Here is a 21820-nt window from a genome sequence, read left to right as displayed (position 1 = left end):
TTAATTCTAACTAATTAAAGTTTAATTCATTTTTGTCGCAAACGTCAATTTATTTTTTAATTGAGACAATCAATTGTTTGTATTTTGATTTATTTATTTTTAATTATTTTACCTTTAAAATAAATGATTCTCTTATAATTTTATATTTTCTTATAAATTTGTATTTGGATTTAAGTCAAAATTTATTGAAATTTAAGAATTTTATAGAAACTAATTATTTTCTAACAAATATTTCAATTATGTTTTTATTAAAATATTTTTTGAAATAAAAAATTTTATACATTACTTATTTTCACAATTATTTAAAACTTGAATTGTTTCAATTAATCGTTTTGATAAATAAATTAATTGAAGCTATCAATTGAATTGTTTTTCTAAATTAAATTAACCTTTTTTATTGGAACGTTTTAATGGTATTTTTTTCTGTATACACAAGAAAAAACAGCATCAAAATGATTTTAATTCAAATCTTAATTGTACACAGAAAAATATATCACCAAAATATTTCAAAATTTTTCAATTAAAAAATTAATTGATACAATTAACTTAATTACAATTAACCTAATTAACAAACTGTCAATTAGGAAAGTAATTCAAAATAGTTAATTAAAAAATTAATTGAGTCTTGCAATCAACATCAATCAAATTTTAATTGAATCAATTAAAAAAAAAAATTATCAAGTATTTTTTTATGCCCAAATAAAACTGTGATTGATTTTCGTGATTGAAGAAATTTCATTAAAAAAAAAGTAATAATTGCTTGAATTATTTTTTAATCAAAACAAATATGAACGATTTTATTCAATTGAATCAACTAAATTAAATGGATCAATTAATCGGCGGTTGATATTATATTTCCCTTAATTTTAAATTTCAATTAAAATTAATTGTATCAATTAATTTTGGTATTGAAACAAAAAAAAAAATTCTTGTGTGATTGTCTGAGTATTCCATAATTTGTTTGTTTTTGTTTCTTTCAAACAACAGAGCTTATCACTAACACATACAATAAAAATTTGATATTATTGTTATTATTATGATTTCGTACACTGCTTATACATAAACACAATGAATTGTTCTTCAATTTTTTTATTGTTGTTGTTTATTGTCAATGTCCATTCTTCAATAATTTTTTTTATGTACATTTCAACGTGTGTATATGTGTATTGGTGTGTATGTGTGTGCTTTGCGTGTATGTGCATCTGAATGTGCCTATCGTAAGCCGGTATGTGTGAGGGAGTGTATATATAATGCGTACACATACACATAAATGTACATGCAACAGCAACAATGAAAATCTAAGATCTGAGAAAAACAAATATTATCACAATAATAATAATAATAATAATAATAGCAATAATTCTTATATATTGTATGTATGTAATAATACCATCCACCTGTACATATATGTATAACGATGATTTCTCATTACTGTCATGACCATTTTTTGTTTGTTTGTTTGTTTGTTTTGAATTGATATATATCTCAGATCAATGGAGCAACCAGTACAGCACCTGCAACCAGTGCATGTAGCAGCAGTACCAAAGTAGCTTTTTCAGGTAGTCCCAATAATCATCACATTCGTTTTGATACGAATCAATCGACCGACGATTCATTGATGGGCGCTGCATCATCCAGTGCCAGCGGAGGTGTGGGAAAAATGTCATTTGCCGAGCAAGCATCCACGTCGTCGGCGTCATTTGATTATGCCGCAGACGCACAAGCTGGCGGAGCATCCAGTGGCATATATATAGGCGAAACAGGTGCGCTTTACCATTCTTGTTCACAACAACAACAATACTACTACAGTAACATATATCTTCACAATACTGTGCGCAGTGTGCAATCAATCGAAATTTCAAACAACAAAGGGCATATTCTTCTATACTTGCATACATACATACAAGCAAACATTATTTTGAATCATTTTTGAGATTTAAATTTTTGTGTTGGACGATTTGTCTAGCGTTATGCGTTAAAATTATACCAAAAAGTCGGAATCGCAAAATTCGAAAAACTGTCTTTTCCAAGTTGTGATAAAGTCGAAAAGTTGATTTTTTTTAAATTCTCTTTACAATTCCTAGAGATAACTCTTCGAAATTTCGGATATTTAGAGGTTAGATGCTTATCAAATGAGGTGACAGCTTGTTAGCTGGTCCCTGAAGTTGTTAACCATAGTTTGATGTCCGATTTGTGGTACTAAAAACTTTCTCTTTGACATAAAGAAATCGCAGGTTGAGACCCTATATTCCCTCCCTTTCATCTTAATTCGACAAATCCACTTTAGTATTTGATTATTATCGATTTTTGAAGTTGGAAATATTGAAGTCTTTGAGGCACTACTTTCACTATGTCTCATCTTAATTCAAATCAACTTTCGAATTAATTTCCCGGTGACCAAACTCGTCTAATTGACATTTCAATAATCGCACAATTCGACCCTTTTCAATTAAAAATAAAAAAAAATCTACTTTTCCAAATTTGCGAACAATCGGAAGGTTGACTTTTGCAAAAGTAGACATTTTCAATTTTTAAATATGCCGAAAATCGTCTTGGCCAAGCTTTGAACCTTTTTGGACATTTAGATCTGAGATGCTTATAAATTGAGGTAACAGGGAGACCTATTGATTTGTCCTTAAAGTTGATTGCCAAATTTTCGTATTCTAATTGCCAAATTTAGTTGAATCCTATATATCCTCTGATTTCATGGTCAACATCGACTGATCGTCTTTTCAGAGTGACTAAAATCGAAAAGTCAAAAGTTCGAATTTGAATTTGAATTTGAATTGAAGGGGTAATATGAAAAATTATTAAATTGAAAATTATCACAAAAAGTCGAATGTGGCGATAACTAGAATCTACTTTTCAATAATCACAAAAGTTTTGAATTTGAAAAAAGTTGAAAAATCTACTTTTCCAAATTTACAAAAAATTGGAATGTTGACTTTAGCAAAAATAAAAATGTCTGCAAATGGACTTTTTGCTGCTCATTATAATTCCTAGTAAAGATAACTCTGCGTTTTTTGGAAAATTAGAGCTGAGATGTTTATGAAATAAGGAGACAAAGGAGCCTATTGGCTTGTTCCTAAAGTTGATCCTGCGATTCTAAATGTTCATGTTCTGATTTCCAAATTTTGTTTAATCCTCTAAAAATATAAACTCTAATTTTATAAATATTGAATTTGTAAAACAATGTCTCTATGTCGAAACGTTCACTTTCATTCAATGAGAATTGAAAAAAAAAACTGAAATATTGCCCACAAGTTCAATTAATCGAAATCGCAAGCCCTACGACTTACACACGGAGAAGGAATATGATCATCCCAAACAAGTTTCAAAAGCAAAATGTTATTTTTAGACGGAGAACGTGAAACATGTTTATGTTGTTTTCTCGCCAAAAATATACACACAAACATTTTTTCTGATTCAATCACGAAATTAATTGATCCAATTATTTTTTTAATAGAAATGTCTTCAAGCACAGAGATGATAGTGTCAATTAAAAATTTAATTAAAAGTCAATTAAGAAATTAATTGATACTATTAATTTTTGTGTTTGATTTTTGTTTCAATTAAAAAATTTGTTGAATCAATTAAATTTTTAATTGAATATTTTTTTAACACAATTAAGACTATAATTGGAAAAATTTTCATGAAATTTTTTCTGTTTACATGGCTTCCGAAATCATATATAATATTTGAGAAAATAACCTGGTTGCAACAAGCATGTTACATGTTCTCCATGCAAAAATAACATTTTGCTCTCGGAACATGTTTGAGGTGATCATACTCCTTCTCTGGGCGAATGAACCTAAAATTTGGCAATATCGTTTTAAAATTAAATTGAAGTCCAAGAGTAACATGATGTGTGCGTTATAAGAAAAGCAAGTTCTTGCAATTTGTGATAACAATTATCGAAACATGGGAGTATAACTAAAAATCAGCTGTTTTTATTAGCACTTCAGTTAAATCCGCTGTTTGTGGCACTACAAGCGTCCCCTTGACATAGAGAAATCGATGGTTAATTTAATTAATTTTTATTTTATATAAGATGTAATGTATGTGTCAGGCCAACAATTTTTTTTTGGTCTGACCTGTTATTTAAATGGAAAATTAAAAAACTATTTATACAAATTGTATATTTCGCACAAAATCAATATCAAAATACTTAAACGAAGGTCACAACAATTTGGAATGTCCCAACTACTGTGATCATATTCCTTATCTGCGTGTAAAGACTAATTGATTCTATATTTCAATGGAATCATTGGAAATATATTTCTGAAAATGTCTCTATTTCTATTAAGTTTAACTTTGTGAAAGTCCTATATATATTCACCTTTAAAACTAGTGTCTGTGATAATTTTCTTATTCTCACTGCTCTGTATGTATATACATGTTCTTTGTCCATTAAAAAATTGTCCTTAAAGTGTCAAAATTTGTATTTAAGTTATTCATATACACCGAATATATTGTATTGTCTTTGTTTTTTCGTTTTCCCCTTTGAAAATTGTGTGCAGTGTTTGTCTTAAGTCTGAATTCAAATCGATTTGCTGGAAAAAAAATTATGACAGGTGTTGTATTTTGGAATCTTAATTTCATGTCTAATTATTGTAATCAGCAGATTTTCAAATAAAGTAAACTGATGAGGATATAAAAATCCTGGCTTTCGAACATTTCGACAATATTTTTTTTGTAATACATAAGCCTCAATGTTTCGGCATTATTCCAAAAATATTTGAAGTGTTTCTTCACTTTTTATTTATTATGCATTTACATGGGTATTATATAGTTAAAAAAGTGCTCTTTTAAGACTTGCATTTCATTTCCTATTTGGAAATGGTTTCCTTGCGCGCTAATTCTCGCATCGCAGAATATTATATCGTAATCAATCATTGAGTTTATAATATAAATTATCTCAGCTTGAATACGCCCACTGATCGGGAAAGTTTCTTGATTTAAATTTAAACCCATATCTACAGAAAAAAAATGTTTTATTTAAAAAAAAAAAAAAAAAAAAAAAAAAAACCCAGCAACAACGTAAATGTATTTAAAAATGTATTAAATGACAACAATGAAATTATATCGGAGAAATCCCCATAATTGAGCAATAATCAGGCTTCTTAAACCCACCTCACCCTACTCTCTACTCGAAATTAATTGTTTTAATTAATTTTTAATAGAAACTGTTTTAATCACGAAAACGATAATATAATTAACAACGCCAATTAAAAAAAAATTAATTCATCAAATTAATTGGATCAATTAAAATTTTCAAATAACTAACCGAAAGTTTATAATATCTATTTTAATTTTTTTTTCAATTAAATTTAGGACACGAATTTTTGAAATTTGTTTCTTATATCTTTGAAATAAGAAAATTATATCCTTAAAGTAAAGAAAATAAATTTTTGTTTTAAAGATATAATCTTTAAAGTACCTAAGATATTGAGTCTTTGGGTTAAAGATAAAAAGCTTCAAATATAGTCTAAGACTTATTTAGAGAATTTTACTGGGTTTTGTCAATATAACATAAGAGAAAAAGAGAATAAAAATTTGATAAATGCGGTCTGTATCCTAATTTTAATTTTACTAAAATAGAACCTAGAGTTAAGGCTAAAAATGTCTGTAATTTAAAGAAGCGGTATCTTCGATCTGGAATCAATATCAAAGCCTTCGTTAGCTGTGTGGCAAGTGGCACCGTCCTGCTGAAACCACATATCGTCCACATCCATATCTTCCAATTCGTGCCATAAAAAGTTCGTTATCATATCACGATAGCGAACACCATTCACAGTAACTGCCTGGCCGGCCTCATTTTGGAAAAAATACGGCCCGATGATGACGCCAGCCCATAAACCGCACCAAACAGTCTCTCTTTGTGGGTGCATTGGTTTTTCGACAATCACTCTTGGATTCTCATTCGCCCAAATGCGGCAATTCTGTTTATTGACGAATCCACTGAGGTGAAAATGTGCCTCATCACTGAAGATGATTTTCTTCGAAAATTGATCATCCACTGTTGCCATTTCTTAGAACCATTTAACACGTTGTTGGATTGTGTATCTCTCCATGGTTCAAATTGAGTAAGTCTGAAATAGAGAAATGCCAAACAAAATTCGGAAAAAAACTTGGCGTTTAGGTGTGGTTCACATTCAACATCGGCCCTTACAATTTAACCACCCTTTATAATCTTTAAAGTCTATGGGTTAAAGATAAAAAGCTTCAAATATAGTCTAAGACTTATTTTGTTTTGAGAATTTTACAGGGTTTTGTCAATATAATATAAGAGAAAAAGAGATTAAAAATTTGATAAATGCGGTCTGTATCCTAATTTTAATTTTACTAGAATAGAACCTAGAGTTAAAGCTAAAAATGTCTGTAATTTAAAGAAGCGGTATCTTCGATTTGGAATCAATATCAAACCCTTTAAGTTAAAATTTAATTATTTGTAATCAAGTAATCGATGTTTGAGCGTACATGCTTTAAGGACGCTTTTTACAGTTTTTACTCAGTTTTTGTTATTCAAATAATTTTTGTTGTCTTAAGACGAGTTTCACTAAAAACTTCCCATTTTAATGAAAACCGATCTTGGGCAATAGAGGGTTGAACAAGCCACGTCAGGGATTCGCTATGTATACCAACATACTGAAACGAAGCTAAATACTTTGCGATATATAGTACCCATGATGAAATAATTTGATTTCACTCACAAATGCACAGTGCATGGGAAAAATCCTCCAATAGGATTACATCTGATTAAAATTAATCAACTTACTGCTCGTTTAACTACATAGATTTTATAGGAATAGAACACTTCCACGACACTACACACCCTTTGACGGTTTCGAATATGATCATATTCAGTTTCTATATATCCAATGCACACAAGTACACTGATCATGAAACATACACACATTAATACTTTGCGTTATTACTATATTTTGTTTTTCTTTATTTTCCACTCGATTTGATCGGATATCGGCTACTTAGATGATGAGTAAAATATTATACGTATATATAATAATTTGTAGTGCTCATATTTGATATACAATAACAAGGCTTTTCTTATGTTTCTTCAATTATTGAAGTTTATTAGAATATAAGTTAATAATAATAATTATTTATATAATTATAAATAAATAAATCGCATTCTAAGTAAGTCAATGTGTGTGAAATTAAATTCAATACAAGAATAGTCGTATCAGCGCCACCTATTGGGGATTAGTAGAGTTATATACGAATACACTAAAATAAATCAGAAAAAAAGGAAAATATCCCCCGTTCTGATAAAATTACTCCGTGCATGAACTTAAGCTTATTATTTTTATTTAAAAAAATTAACCGCTGAAATAAAGTGATATTTAACTAAAAAACCGAATATAGTACCGGCCTATACACTAATAGAAAAATTGCGTTCCACAATCGTGAACGGACGGTGACAAAATGAAACGGAAACGTTCACAAAAAATCAAAACGAAATGTTCACGATTTTGTCCACGGGCGTTCACGATTTCATGAACGGCATTCGTTTTTCTTTTTCCATGAAAATTCTTAAAATAATCGTTAGACGTGGTGCAATGAGCTAAAGTGACTGTTAACGCGTATGGTGCACACAACACAGGTTCGAGTCACGGTAGCGGAAATCTTTTTTTTTAATTTTGTTTATAAATTCGTAACCATTACGTTTTCAGATCATGAACACTCGTTGTTGTTTTGACAACGGATGGTGTCATTTTAACGTTGTCAGATTGACCCCGTCTGTTCTCAGTTTGACAACACATGTGTGTTGATTCACTTTCATGAACGAAACGTTTTGAAATGACAACGCCGTTCATGATTTTTTCTATGGGTGTAGTTTGCTTCATTAATGACTAACTATATGTCAGTTGATACATTATTGTGGCTTTTCTAGACTTTCAAGGAGCATCCGAGCAATTAATGTCTTGCCAACTTTAAGTGCTGATCCATGAATACAGCGAGTGAAAGGTAAACTCTTACGGCAGATATGGGTTTTAGCTTGCGACACAGCATGCGAAGTTGTGCAGTCTTTTAGACACCTCAGGGTTGTCACAATGCGGTACATTGTGATACCACAATCGATTGTGACCACGGTTGTCACTACCTAAATTTGAAGGAAATTTTACCAAATTTGTCAAAATTTTATTTCTATAGAAAATTTCGTAAAAATTTTATTTCTATAGAAAATTTTATTCCCATAGATTTTTTTTTCAAAAATTTATTTCTATAGAAAATTTTGTCAAAATTTTATTTCTATAGAAAATTTTATTCCCATAGAAATTTTTTTCAAAATTTTATTTCTATAGGAAATTTTGTCAAAATGTTATTTCTGTAGAAAATTTTGTCAAAATTTTATTTCTATAGAAAATTTTGTCAAAATTTTATTTCTATAGAAAATTTTGTCAAAATTTTATTTCTATAGAAAATTTTGTCAAAATTTTATGTTGATAGAAAATTTTATTTCTATAGAAAATTTTCTCAAAATTTTATTTCTATAGAAAATTTTCTCAAAATTTTATTTCTATAGAAAATTTTGTAAAAATTTTATTTCTATAGAAAATTATGTAAAAAATTTATTTCTATAGAAAATTTTGTCAAAATTTTATTTCTATAGAAAATTATGTAAAAAATTTATTTCTATAGAAAATTTTGTCAAAATTTTATTTCTATATTTAATTTCTATAGAAAATTTTGTCAAAATTTTATTTCGTTGTTTTAATTAGTTGACCTTTAAACTTTTAATTATATTTGCTTAGTTCGGCTTGAGGTCATGTGAATAAAAACAGATGTTGTTGTTTTTTGAGTTGTATTTTTATATTTAAAATTTTCCAATATTTCGAGACATCTCCGATGCTCGTCTTCAGGGAAATTACTTTAAACAAAAAGAAAAAAACATTTAACACATTAACAAAAAAATATATATCATTACATGAAAAACACAGATAATTACATTTAAATTTAAAGAACAGTGAACTTCTTTACAAGGGAGTATATTTACAACTAAAAGCTAATCTGTCTTTCTATATTTTTGTACAATATTTCTATAAATATGTGCACAATGGTCCGTATCAGTCTTAAAATTCATTCGTCTTTCTGCAGGTACATTTATAATATGTAGCATCTCCAGAGTAAATCTCCTTTTATAATTGGTTTCTTGCGTCAAATAATAAGAAAGAGAAATTTATACTTGACACAGTGGGGGAGACACGGAAATATCTAAAGGAAAATAAAGATTTACTTATTCTAACTGCTGATAAAGTGGGAAAAACCGTAGCGATGTATAAAGACGATTATGAAATAAAGATGAAAAATATTTTAAGAGATATTTGTACATATAGACGCTTAAAAAGAGATCCGACATCAACACTACAAACCAAAAATAACAAACTGGTGGAAAAATTATTCAGAATGAACATCATTGACACCAACGAAAAATTAAAATTGATATGTAAAACTGCTAACGCCCCTCGAATTTATGGACTTCCGAAGATACATAAGGAAGGAGTCCCTATAAGACCGATATGTTCTTCAATAAATTCCCCCTCTTATGAACTATCAAAATATATTGTAAATATTTTGAAAAATTTGACGAAAGATTCCAAATATAATGTAAAGGACGCAATTGAATTTAAGAATAAAACCAGTAATATTAAGATTGAGGACAATGAAATAATGATCTCGTTTGACGTAGTATCTCTTTTTCCAAGCATTCCAGTAAATTTGGCGATTAAGATTATAAAAGAAAAATGGGACGAAATAAAGGACTATACGAAGATACCGATGGATATTTTTATAGAAATGTTAACTTTTTGTATAAAGGACTCAAGATATTTTGTATATGATGACAAGGTGTATGAGCAACGTAAAGGAATGCCAATGGGATCACCAGCTTCACCTATTATCGCCGATATTGTAATGGAAGTACTCTTGGACTCAGTATTGGAAAAATTGACTATTAAACCAAAAATAATGACAAAATATGTAGATGATCTGTTCTGTATTTTGAATAAAAATGACGTTCAGGCCACTTTATCAGCTTTAAACGCCTTTGATAGACAAATTCAATTTACGATGGAAACAGAAGAGGACAACAAGTTACCATACTTAGATACCATAATTCTAAGGCACAGAAATGGAATAAAAATTAACTGGTATCAAAAGCCAACAGCCACAGGACGATTGATAAATTTCAACTCCAAACATCCTAGACGAGTTATAATGAATACGGCTACAAATTTTATAAGAAGAGTACACGATATCAGCGACAAAATATTTCATAAGGACAACGAAGATAAGATAAGGACCATATTGCGATTAAATGATTTCCCGAATAAGACGATTGACGACCTAATACAACATGTAAAAGAACAACAACATATCAAACATGACGAAATTGAACCCAAAATTTATAAACCCTTGACATATGTCCCCCAATTCGCGGAAAGATTCAAATCATCTAACATGCTAAATAAGGACAAATTTCAAATTGCACAAAGGACTCATAATACAGTAAATCAATTCTTCAGCAAGACAAAATCCAAAATTAAGAAAGAAGACAAGTCAAACGTAGTATATAAGATCAAATGCAATGGAAATGACTCTGATACTTGCCAAAAAGTATATATTGGTACAACAAAAACCAAATTAAAAACTAGACTCTCAGGGCATAAATCTGATCAGAAAGCCACTGATAAGCCCTTGGAGCAAAAGACGGCACTTGCAGCACATTGCACTTTAACAGGACACAAACCAAACTTTAAGGACGTAGATATTTTGACGCAAGAATCCAATTATAAAAGGAGATTTACTCTGGAGATGCTACATATTATAAATGTACCTGCAGAAAGACGAATGAATTTTAAGACTGATACGGACCATTGTGCACATATTTATAGAAATATTGTACAAAAATATAGAAAGACAGATTAGCTTTTAGTTGTAAATATACTCCCTTGTAAAGAAGTTCACTGTTCTTTAAATTTAAATGTAATTATCTGTGTTTTTCATGTAATGATATATTTTTTTGTTAATGTGTTAAATGTTTTTTCTTTTTGTTTAAAGTAATTTCCCTGAAGACGAGCATCGGAGATGTCTCGAAATATTGGAAAATTTTAAATATAAAAATACAACTCAAAAAACAACAACATCTGTTTTTATTCACATGACCTCAAGCCGAACTAAGCAAATATAATTAAAAATTTTATTTCTATAGAAAATTATGTCAAAAATTTATTTCTATAGAAAATTTTGTCAAAATTTTATGTTGATAGAAAATTTTATTTCTATAGAAAATTTTCTCAAAATTTTATTTCTATTGAAAATTTTGTCAAAATTTTATTTCTATGGAAAATGTTGTCAAAATTTTATTTCTATAGAAAATTTTGTCAAGATTGTATTTCTATAGAAAATTATGTAAAAATTTTATTTCTATAGAAAATTTTGTCAAAATTTTATTTCTACAGAAAATTATGTCAAAATTTTATTTTATTTTTAAACAATACTTATCATAGTTTCGGCTATAGGTCGATTAAAAAACATAGGATTGATGTTTTTATTTAAGTTTTATATCCAATATTTATTTAAGTTTTATATCCAATATTTCGGTTGACTTCGTCAAACCCGTTTTCAAGGAATTATTCTGGTGTGCACAGCTTCACACTCTGTTTTACACTGTAACCGAAATATTTCTATAGAAAATTTTGTCAAAATTTTATTTCTATAGAAAATTTTGTCAAAATTTTATTTCTATGGAAAATTTTCTCAAAATTTTATTTCTATAGAAAATTTTCTCAAAATTTTATTTCTATAGAAAATTTTTTCAAAATTTTATTTCTATAGAAAATTTTGTCAAAATTTTATTTCTATAGATAATTTTGTGAAAATTTTATTTCTATAGAAAATTTTTTCAACATTTTATTTCTATAGAAAGTTTTGTCAACATTTTATTTCTATAGAAAATTTTGTCAAAATTTTATTTCTATAGAAGAATTTTGTCAAAATTTTATTTTTATATAAAATTTAAGTACCTCTTAGTTGGAGATAAATATTTTGTAAAATCCAACAAAATCAAGAATTCTACCAATTTACGAAACAGTAAAACATCTACCATTTTTGGTAGAATTCTACCAACTGTGGCAACCGTGATTGTGACACCATATTAAATTACTATATCTATTACTTATAGATATTTACCGTTGAACTCATACAGTTTTAGTGCTTCCTTAGTTAAAATTTGGCTTTCCATCTTTGTCTGAAAATAAAGTAATACTATTTTGCTGTAGTCGTGAATAACACGCCTGTTCACTTATAATTGGCGCCAATGCGAATATTCATATCCAGATATTGATTATCACACGCATTTTAGCTTATAAACTAATCTGCAGGAATAATATTTATTATTTTCTTCTGATAACAATTGTCGATTTCTTTATAATATAAATAAAATATTTATAAACATTTTTCTATTGCCAATGTATTGTTGTTACAATAATGCAATGATCATACATGCCATTAGGTCCGTTTGCGAAAGTTTACTTTTTTCATAATATTTTGTAACCATTTCTCTAAAAAACGTAAGTAATCTTAACAACTTGCCATTGTAATTAATTTAGCTATACATAAATTCACTTTACATTTATCAATATAATAGCCAAATGCGTAGAATAGCTACATACAGAAAATATATACATGCATTCGTACATAAAACAAACAGGAAACTAAAATATTAAATATACAATGCAAATGCCAGAGAAACAAAATGAGAAAACTTGCATATATACACACAAACACATAACAATATATTTATATGTACTTATATTATATAGTGTTTTAACTATAATCCTGGGAGTTTACATACATTTAATGTGTTCAAGTCGATTCATTCATTTCCCAAAAATAAAGGTCCAGGTGATCCTTAATTCATTCCCAAAATGAAAATGGTACTCCAGCTGAGAATGCAGCTTCAGTCTTAATTCTTCTTACGTTTTGGTATTACCCCTTCAGCTAAGTGAACGTTATAGTCTTTAATAGTTGGTTAAATGAATATCTACCGTTAATTTTCTAAAATGTTATAGTCTCTGCTACAATGTTATGCCTTTTGTATAAATCAGGTCACTAATACGTTCCATCTCCTCCAAATCATATCTTTATTAGGGCCTTCGGGTTGAAGAATAGCCACCACTTTGAAAGATTTTCGAGGTACCCACATCAGCTAGATATTGAACTGCTCAACCATCTCACTGAGAGATTTATGACAGTCGATTGACATTTTTGAGTCGATGAACAAGAATGAAAGTATACACAAAAAAACTATTATTACCAAAATGTTTCCTACTAAACTTTTTATGGGATGGAAAAATTTAATTGAATAAAAAATTTCATTTGCCCAGCAAAAAAGCGTAACCAAAAAAGCAATGAAAATGTTCTTTTTGGATCCAAAAGTAGTGTAAATTTGGCTCAGATGTACTGAATTTTACAAGGTCTTATCATCACAGCAAAAAAAAATAGGTAGTTCTTCTAAAGGCACAACTTCTAAAGCACTTCCAAAAATGTCCTTCCAAAGATGTTGACTTTTTAACTACACATGAAAGTTCTTTTAATTCAATATTTTATAAGTCGCTTTTCTCATATTTTTAATGGGTAATTTTAAATTTTTTGAAACAAAATTGGTTAAAAACAAAATGCTAAATCCAATTTAGAAAAAATGCGAATTTCTGAGAATGTTTGTCAATCGTTTTAGATACTTTTTAGAATGTTTTAATGCATTAATAAAACAATTTAAAAATTATTTCTTTGTCGAAATTTTACAAAACTTTTTTATTTACATTCAAACACAGAATTCGAATCATACCTTAAGAAGTGATGCAAATTGAGTGCAACGGTGGACATTGAAATGTCCTATGACAAGCCCATGTTAAATTCATCGCTTCTGCGCCAATTTTGCACCACTTCCGGATTCAAAAATATCGTTGTCACTACTTTTTTGGCGACGCTTTTTTACTGGGATAGAGTGGAAGTCATATTTTTAAGCATCCGCTGCATTGCTTTCGCATTAGTTCTTCAGATGTGATGTGTTCAAATTCCACGTCCACCGAGAAATGGATTGTCACACTTTTGACATATTATCATTGTACATTACAAGTAGTGACTTAAGAAGAACTTCCAATTTTTTCTGGGTGATTCAATGTGGTTTTTTATTTAGACAAAAAACTAATTCACAGAACCACGAAATTAATCGATCCAATTAATTTTTAATTGAAATATCTTCAATCACGGAAATGGTAATAATAATCACCCGCTTCAATTAAAAAAATAATGAATTTTAATTATAAACTAATTATATAAATAAATTTTCATTTAAAAATTTTAACTGAATATTTTTTTCAAATTCAATTAATAATTTAATAGAAAAATGTTTGTGATATCTTTTAAAAAATTAATAGATTTTAATTATAAACTAATTATATAAATAAATTTTCATTTAAAAATTTTAACTGAATATTTTTTCAAATTCAATTAATAATTTAATAGAAAAAATGTTTGTGATATCTTTTCAATGTTGTATCAATTAACATTTTGATTGGGTTAATTCAATTTTTAATTGAGGCTGATGATTGATACTATCAATTCTGTGTGAAATTTCAATTAAAAATTGATTGAATCAGTTAGTTTCGCGATTGAAGACAAAACATTTTTTTCTCTGTATATTTATTTTATTATAACAATAAAAAAATGGCCTCCATCAACAATTGAATATGTTTTAATGAAAATTAATTAAAAAATTAAACGATATTTGACGCAATAATTCGAACTTATTACTCGCCTTTTTGCACCTTTTTTGTACTTTTTGAACTGTAAAGTACTTTTATACAATTGTAACCTAATCGGTACCTTTTTATTCTCTAATTTCTTTGCTGTATATATCACTCTTTCACATGAAGGGAGATTTCCATAAATTGAATACAAAAGCAAATTTTCTTGTTACCTTTGTACTTTTCCCTGGGTCGAATTAAGCTTGCCTGTATTAGATTAGGTATGATTTTTGTTATTGTGAAGACCTCCATTGGTGGTGAAATTGAAAACGGAATATTTATTTTATTATAACAAGAAAAAATGGCCTCCATCAACTATTGAATAAGTTTTAATGAAAATTAATTAAAACATTAAACGATACTTGACGCGATAATTCGAACTTATTACCCGCCGTTTTTCAGCTTTTTTTGTACTTTTTTAACTGTAAAGTACTTTTATACAATTGTAACCTAATCGGTACCTTTTTATCCTCTCATTTCTTTGCTATATATATCACTCTTGAAGGGAGATTTCCATAAATTGGATACAAAAGCAAATTTTCTTATTACCTTTGTACTTTTCCCCGGGTCGAATTAAGCTTGCCATTGGTGGTGAACTTGAAAACGGCACTCTGGACATCATAAATCTATTAATCGACTTTTGAATTACTTGAAAATTGAGTCAATCAACTAAACGACGTCAGTTAAAATCGACTAATCGAATGCATAAGGAATACATTTGAACTCGCCTAACGAAAGTCGCTATAATTGTTTTGAAATACTTAAAAGGAGAACAATAAAAGGCAATTTTGTTGATTTTGAATTTTAGTTTCCAATGACTTAAAATAAATAATGGCATTAATATCGTCCCATTTTCCCAAATATTGTTCAGGTTTAGATATAGTTGCCGATTTGATATGACACTAAATTTATACAATATTAAATAGAAATGTCGCTTAAATTTTTAAAATATGAATTTAAAAGATTAAAAATTTGCTTCTATTAAATTCATCAATGAAATTTTCGTCCCTCCCTTAAAGTCGTTTGTCTTTGAAGTAGGACATATTTTTTTACTATAAAGAAAAAAAAATTTGCTGAAAAAATAATACTTAAATTAACTGAGATGTTGAATTGATTGGATTAAAGATAAAAGGAAATTCTCGCTAAAACTATAACCAAAATTGTATCCAATTAAAATTTTAATTGAATTTCTTAATTAAATTAAAAAATTTTAAGAGATTCAACTAATTTTTTATTAAAGCAAAAATCAATCACAAAAATGAATTGTATCAATTATTTTTTAATTGGGTCAATTAACTTTTTAACAGACTTTGGTGTTGAGTATTATGATTTCTGTGATTGAAGGCATTCAAATGAAAAGTTAATTGAATCAATTAATTTCATGAGAAAAATTATATATATATATTTTTTTTTTCGAAACAAAACTTTAAGAAAAGATCCCTTTTTATCGTTATTTTTTCTGAGGGCAATAAAACATTTTTATTTGCCATTTGACCGAAAACACTATAGCGGTAAATATAAGTACAAAAAAATACTTTCCTCAGGAACAAAATTTTAGACAAACGAATTTCCCCTTTCTTATAAAGTATTTTCTTTTAGACCAAGAAAACTCAAATTTATGATATGCGATTCAACGATTGTCTCTAATTCTTTTTATTTGTCTTTAAAAAAAATCTTTTGAGGCAAGAGAAAACTTTGCTTGTCTAAAACTTCGTTCCTCAGAAAAGAAAACTCTTCTTTCAGTGTATGTCTCAAATTTCTTTCGACGTCGAATTTTATTGGTGTATGTTGTCAAAAAAATTCAAATGCATATAATTTTAGTAATACTTATTTGATATTTCGTTAAAAGATTACAAATTATTTTACAAAAAAAATTGAAAGAAGAAATTTTTAATAATCCCCTCATGTTAGTGAAGGAAGAATCATTTATGCTGCCGGTCATCACGCCATGCCATGATCACAAAAATGTGTCGATTGTATCCGATATTTCAACTAAGGTTTGATTAGAGTGACAATTCTTCATAATGTCTGCTTGTATTGCATTCTTGTACACTTTTACACCTACCAACTCACTCACCCCTTGTCTATCTCTCTCTACCTCTCTCTCTCTGTCTGTCTCTTTGCTAAACCAAAATTCAATGTTAGTAACACACTTTACAAAATCATTTCATTTTCCGACACATACATACGTATATATATACAACCTTCTTATTATCCCCTAATTTACTACTCTCGCATCACTTCTTAATATCCTCTTATCACTCTCGCTAATCACGCATACCCACTCCATTTATCTAAGAAGCATTCGATCTAAAATCAGTCATTTAATTCATTATCTTTGTTTTACAAATTTTCTTTCGCGCCCTGTCATGATCTCGATTTTATTCAAATATTGTGTGATATTATTTCAGAAAAATTGGATGGATCATTTTCAAGATCTAGATCATCGTCGATGTCGAGCATCGACATGTCTTCCGCAGAGTCTGTAACCTGTTTGGCTTTTATTGAAAGCTTTGCCAAAAAGAATGGTAAGTCCATATTGATTTCAAAATTACAATTAATTTAAATATATATGATTATTCAAAATACACACTGAGATAAGATTGGTTTTTTTGATTGTCTATTGGCTACTAACATAACAAGACAAATATGATGATATAATTATATGTTAGTAATCCTACACATCCTACATCCTAAATAATATACAGTATCCAACTTAATTCATATTTTATTATTCTAACGTTTTTATTCCGAGGCGGTTTTAATTACCCGATAATAAAAACACATATCTTTTCGATGACGACGTTTCATAAATTCACTTTACAATTTAATTCTGACAAATGACGTTTTTAGTTCGCAACTGACTTGACAGCAATTACACTATTATGCTTATCACAATGTACTGAATAGTCGAAGTGAGCCTGAAACTAACTTTAACCTAACATTTATCATGACAACTACTTTATATACCCATATTTAGTGATTTGGAATATTCTTTGGCAACACTGGAATATTCTGTGACAATCTAAACACGATCATGTCCATGCAAATGTAACTCAATTACACTATTTATTAGGCTTGAACTCCATTACTAACAGCTTTTAAAGAAAACGTAAATGCTTTTAGTTACTGGTGAGCTGCCAATAATAAAAAATGCAATTTTATGTAATATCAACTTGGTAACAGTTCGTGTCTGGTACCCTGTGTACATCATTCCGCTTAAAAACTAGAATTGTAGTGCTTACGTTAGATCTTATCTCATAAAACGATATTTGATTTTTTTTTGTTTATTTTCCATTTATTTAGGCATTTCTTTAAGTCTTTAAGATGCCGATTTAGCGATTCTTTTTTTATTTCATTTATATTTTTTTCTTTATTATTTATTGGAGTATTATATTTGACTTGCTCTTATTTTATGAGTAAGATATTCATGATATATTTAATTAAACTTTTTTCTTTGCTTAGATACGCTCTCCGTCGTCCCAACATTATGGGTTGGCACAAGTTTTGGTTCGATTCTAACGCTGGTCGTTACCATGCCTGAACGTGAAGCTAGAAAATCTCAACCAGTTTTGGTCACGATTAACGGTAAGTATATTTAAATCGAAGAGAGCATGGCTTGCTATATACGATAGAACTTTGCTCTCTTTATTGAGAGAGTATATTAAATGTGAAAAAGGAAGAGTTATTTGTATACACGATTACCAGTACGGGGTCGAAGATTTCGAAATCACATTTGATATCAAGTGTTATCCCAAGGTCTGTTATTTCTTGAAATCTCTCTTGATATCAATGTTCTCGCAATGGCTCTCAAGCTATTTTCAATGTCAGCATAACATATGCTCAACAACTATGAACCAATCAAACAACAACTATTCAATCTAACGTCAGAAATACAACAATTCTATAATATGTTTAAAATGCAAGTTTCTCAACTGGAACTTGATTAAAAATTAACAAGTAAATTTGTCGAAATATGACCATGAGTCAATTGTGATTAGATCTGTAACTAAAATCCTTATTATAAAGCGATATATGCTAGTTTCCTTAATTTAATTTAGTATATGTATACGGAAAGTCTAAAATAAAATATTAACCCTTTATTTTATTATTATCGTTTATACATTAAAGGCGGTCCAGTTTTACGTTTAAAAGGATCAATAACATCAATGTCATTTCTGGATGCTTTTGGCACAATTATACCATTTTCATCTGAACCATGGCGAGATGATAGTAGGGATGCCAAAAAAGAAAGTAAGTATATGTAAAAGTAGATTTAGTTAAAAAAAATCACCACAATCATGATAGCAACGTACACCGAAAAAAAGTGATCTGATCGAAAAAATATTGTTCTAATATTAAAGAATTTTTATGATATTGCACTCAAAAAAAGTGAACTCTCTATTTCACTAAAGCCAATTTAATTTAAATATTTTAGTGCATGAAATTATTATGTTTGGAGAAAGTTTCTTTACTCTCTCTGTAATAATTTTCGTTAGTTAAATGAACTAAAAAACGGGGAAAAATTATACACAAATGAAGTATAAAGATTTACTAAATTCGTATTTCTCACAAAATAGTTCATTATTTCTTTAAGTTTGTAAATTTTACTACAAAAGCGTCCATCATGAACTTCGTATGTCACTAAAGACATTCTTGAAATGGTTAGCATGCCCACCTTGCATACACAAGGTCGTGGGTTCGATTCCTGCTTCGACCCAACACCAAAAAGTTTTTCAGCGGTGGATTATCCCACCTCAGTAATGCTGGTGACATTTCTGAGGGTTTCAAAACTTCTCTAAGTGGTTTCACTGCAATGTGGAACGCCGTTCGGACTCGGCTATAAAAAGGAGGTCCCTTGTCATTGAACTTAACATGGAATCGGGCAGCACTCAGTGTTCAGAAGTTCACTAATGTGGTATCACAATGGACTGAATAGTCTAAGTGAGCCTGATACATCGGGCTGCCACCTAACCTAACCTAACCTAACCTTCCTTCAAGCTACAAAATTTTTTTAACAAGTGAAAAAAATTAATTATGTCAAATAAATTTTCTTGAATTTGACGAAAAATATTTACTTATTTTTGTGATGCCAGCCAGCGTTACCGTTTTGCCACTTTAGTGGCAAATTTGCCACTTTTCTTGGGCGGTGCCACTTTTGCGCCACTTTTTGTTTGTGCCACTAAATGTGATACCTTTTACGATTTTGTGCCACTTTTCCAATAATTTGTGCCACTTTTTCAAAAGTTTAAATATTATGGGTAGTTATCACCATAGATGTGTTATTAAGAAAATTTAATATTGTGCACCAACAGCCTTCGCTCATTAATTCTTATTACGTGAACGATTCAACTTATTTGGTAAACCGTACTTTGAATATGCCAAATTTATTGTGGCATGAAATATCAGGATAAATATGAAAATGTTTAAGGTTTGTATTACGACCGCAGGAAATAATTGATGATGGATCCCATAAGGACCCAGTTAGAAAAAATTGCAATCGCCTTTGGACAGATTGTTCCAATTCTACTATATTCCTCAAAATGAATGCTGGAACAGTGGACAGTATTGAAGCATTACCTCATTAGAGAAAAATTGGAAGAAATGTCCTAAGAAACTAGAGAAAGTATATGTTAAAGATCCAAAATGCACTTTCAAATACCAAAGATTTATCTTAAATTTTTAGTTTTTATTATCAAAAGTATGAATACCGTTAACAAAACATTCCAAAGCGAATCCTCCTAAACGTGAGTACTATGTTCGGTTTTCGAGTTGAAAATCACTTTATTTTCGCGATTACTTTTCCTGAAATAATCAAAATTATAAATGATTGAGTTATTGAGTTAATTTATCTGCTTTATATTGAACTGTTTTAGTAAAGTAACCGCGAAAATTTCAACTCGAAAATCGAACATAGTGCTTACCTTAAATTGTTTATTAATTATATTTAACAAAAATATTCTATTACAAATATACATAAATTTTGTAAGAAAGTTTGTAAAAACGTGATTTAGCAGATATCGACTATAAAAATTCTTTGTATATTAAAAACATTAAAATAATATAGATAGGTCACAAAACGACATCACAATCCGAAAGTTGTGGACAAATTTTACCATGAATTGACATAAATGACAAAAAACTGAAGAAAAGGGGGTTCCGCATTACTTAAAAACCAATGATGATATAAATTATTTTGATATCGTAAATAAATTTAAAGATATAATTGAAAGGCCTGATTATTTTATAGAGGCTTAAAAAATAATTTTAAATAGGATTTGTTCACCAATTTGTATGAATTCGCAAAATATATTTTAACTTGACCTCATAGCAGTATTTATTTCTTAAGTTTTTTTTGTATAAGTTAATAAAAAGAATGTGCCACTTTTCAAAAATAATTGTGCCCCTTTTTTCGACGTTTGCAACTTTTTGTGCCACTTTTTGAAAATTCCCAACGGTAACGCTGATGCCAGCGCTTGTAATACTGTTTAGTTAAAATTTTCTAAAAATATTCAAACTTTTCTAAAATTAATCAAAAGTTTTCTTCCTGGTATGTTCACTACTTTTTCAGTGTGCATATATACATTTAAAAATAAATTTCTATAAAATAAAGAAATTTAAATAAAAAAGGAAATTTGCAATAATCCCTTCAAAAACTGATGACGTTGTTTTCATTTCTTTCATTTATGACGCGCCTTCAATACTGCACCCTGAAAAAAATATTTACGTGGTATTAATGATTACGCAACCAAAATTTTAGGATGCACAGTCTACACAATATTAAGGACAAATTTCTTTAAAATAGTGAAATTTTAATTAAAAGAAAGTTTATTGTTTTTTATTAAATTTAGTACACAAATTTTGAAAATTTGCGTCCCTCCGTTAAAGTCGCATGTCTTTGAACTAAGGTCAATTTTTCATAAAGTAAAGGAACACATATTTAATGAAAAGAAATCGTCTTTAAATTAACTGAAATATTGAATTTTTAG

At 28.8% G+C, this 21820-nt stretch overlaps 1 protein-coding gene across 1 annotated transcript in view; it reads left to right on the top strand.

The window, feature by feature from the left end:
• The window catches only part of Tomosyn (syntaxin-binding protein tomosyn), a 180507-nt gene that overhangs the window by 140376 nt on the left and 18311 nt on the right, over nt 1-21820 (top strand). Inside the window, exons 16-18 of the mRNA XM_075303157.1 lie at nt 17243-17359; nt 18297-18419; nt 18963-19085. Coding sequence (XP_075159272.1) covers nt 17243-17359; nt 18297-18419; nt 18963-19085 — 363 coding nt within the window. The remainder of the gene's footprint in view (nt 1-17242; nt 17360-18296; nt 18420-18962; nt 19086-21820) is intronic.

Source organism: Haematobia irritans, chromosome 3, assembly GCF_050003625.1.
Source record: "Haematobia irritans isolate KBUSLIRL chromosome 3, ASM5000362v1, whole genome shotgun sequence".
Taxonomy (NCBI): domain Eukaryota; kingdom Metazoa; phylum Arthropoda; class Insecta; order Diptera; family Muscidae; genus Haematobia; species Haematobia irritans.
The sequence above is the reverse complement of the archived record's forward strand: the minus strand, read 5'-3'. Positions and strand labels throughout refer to the sequence as shown.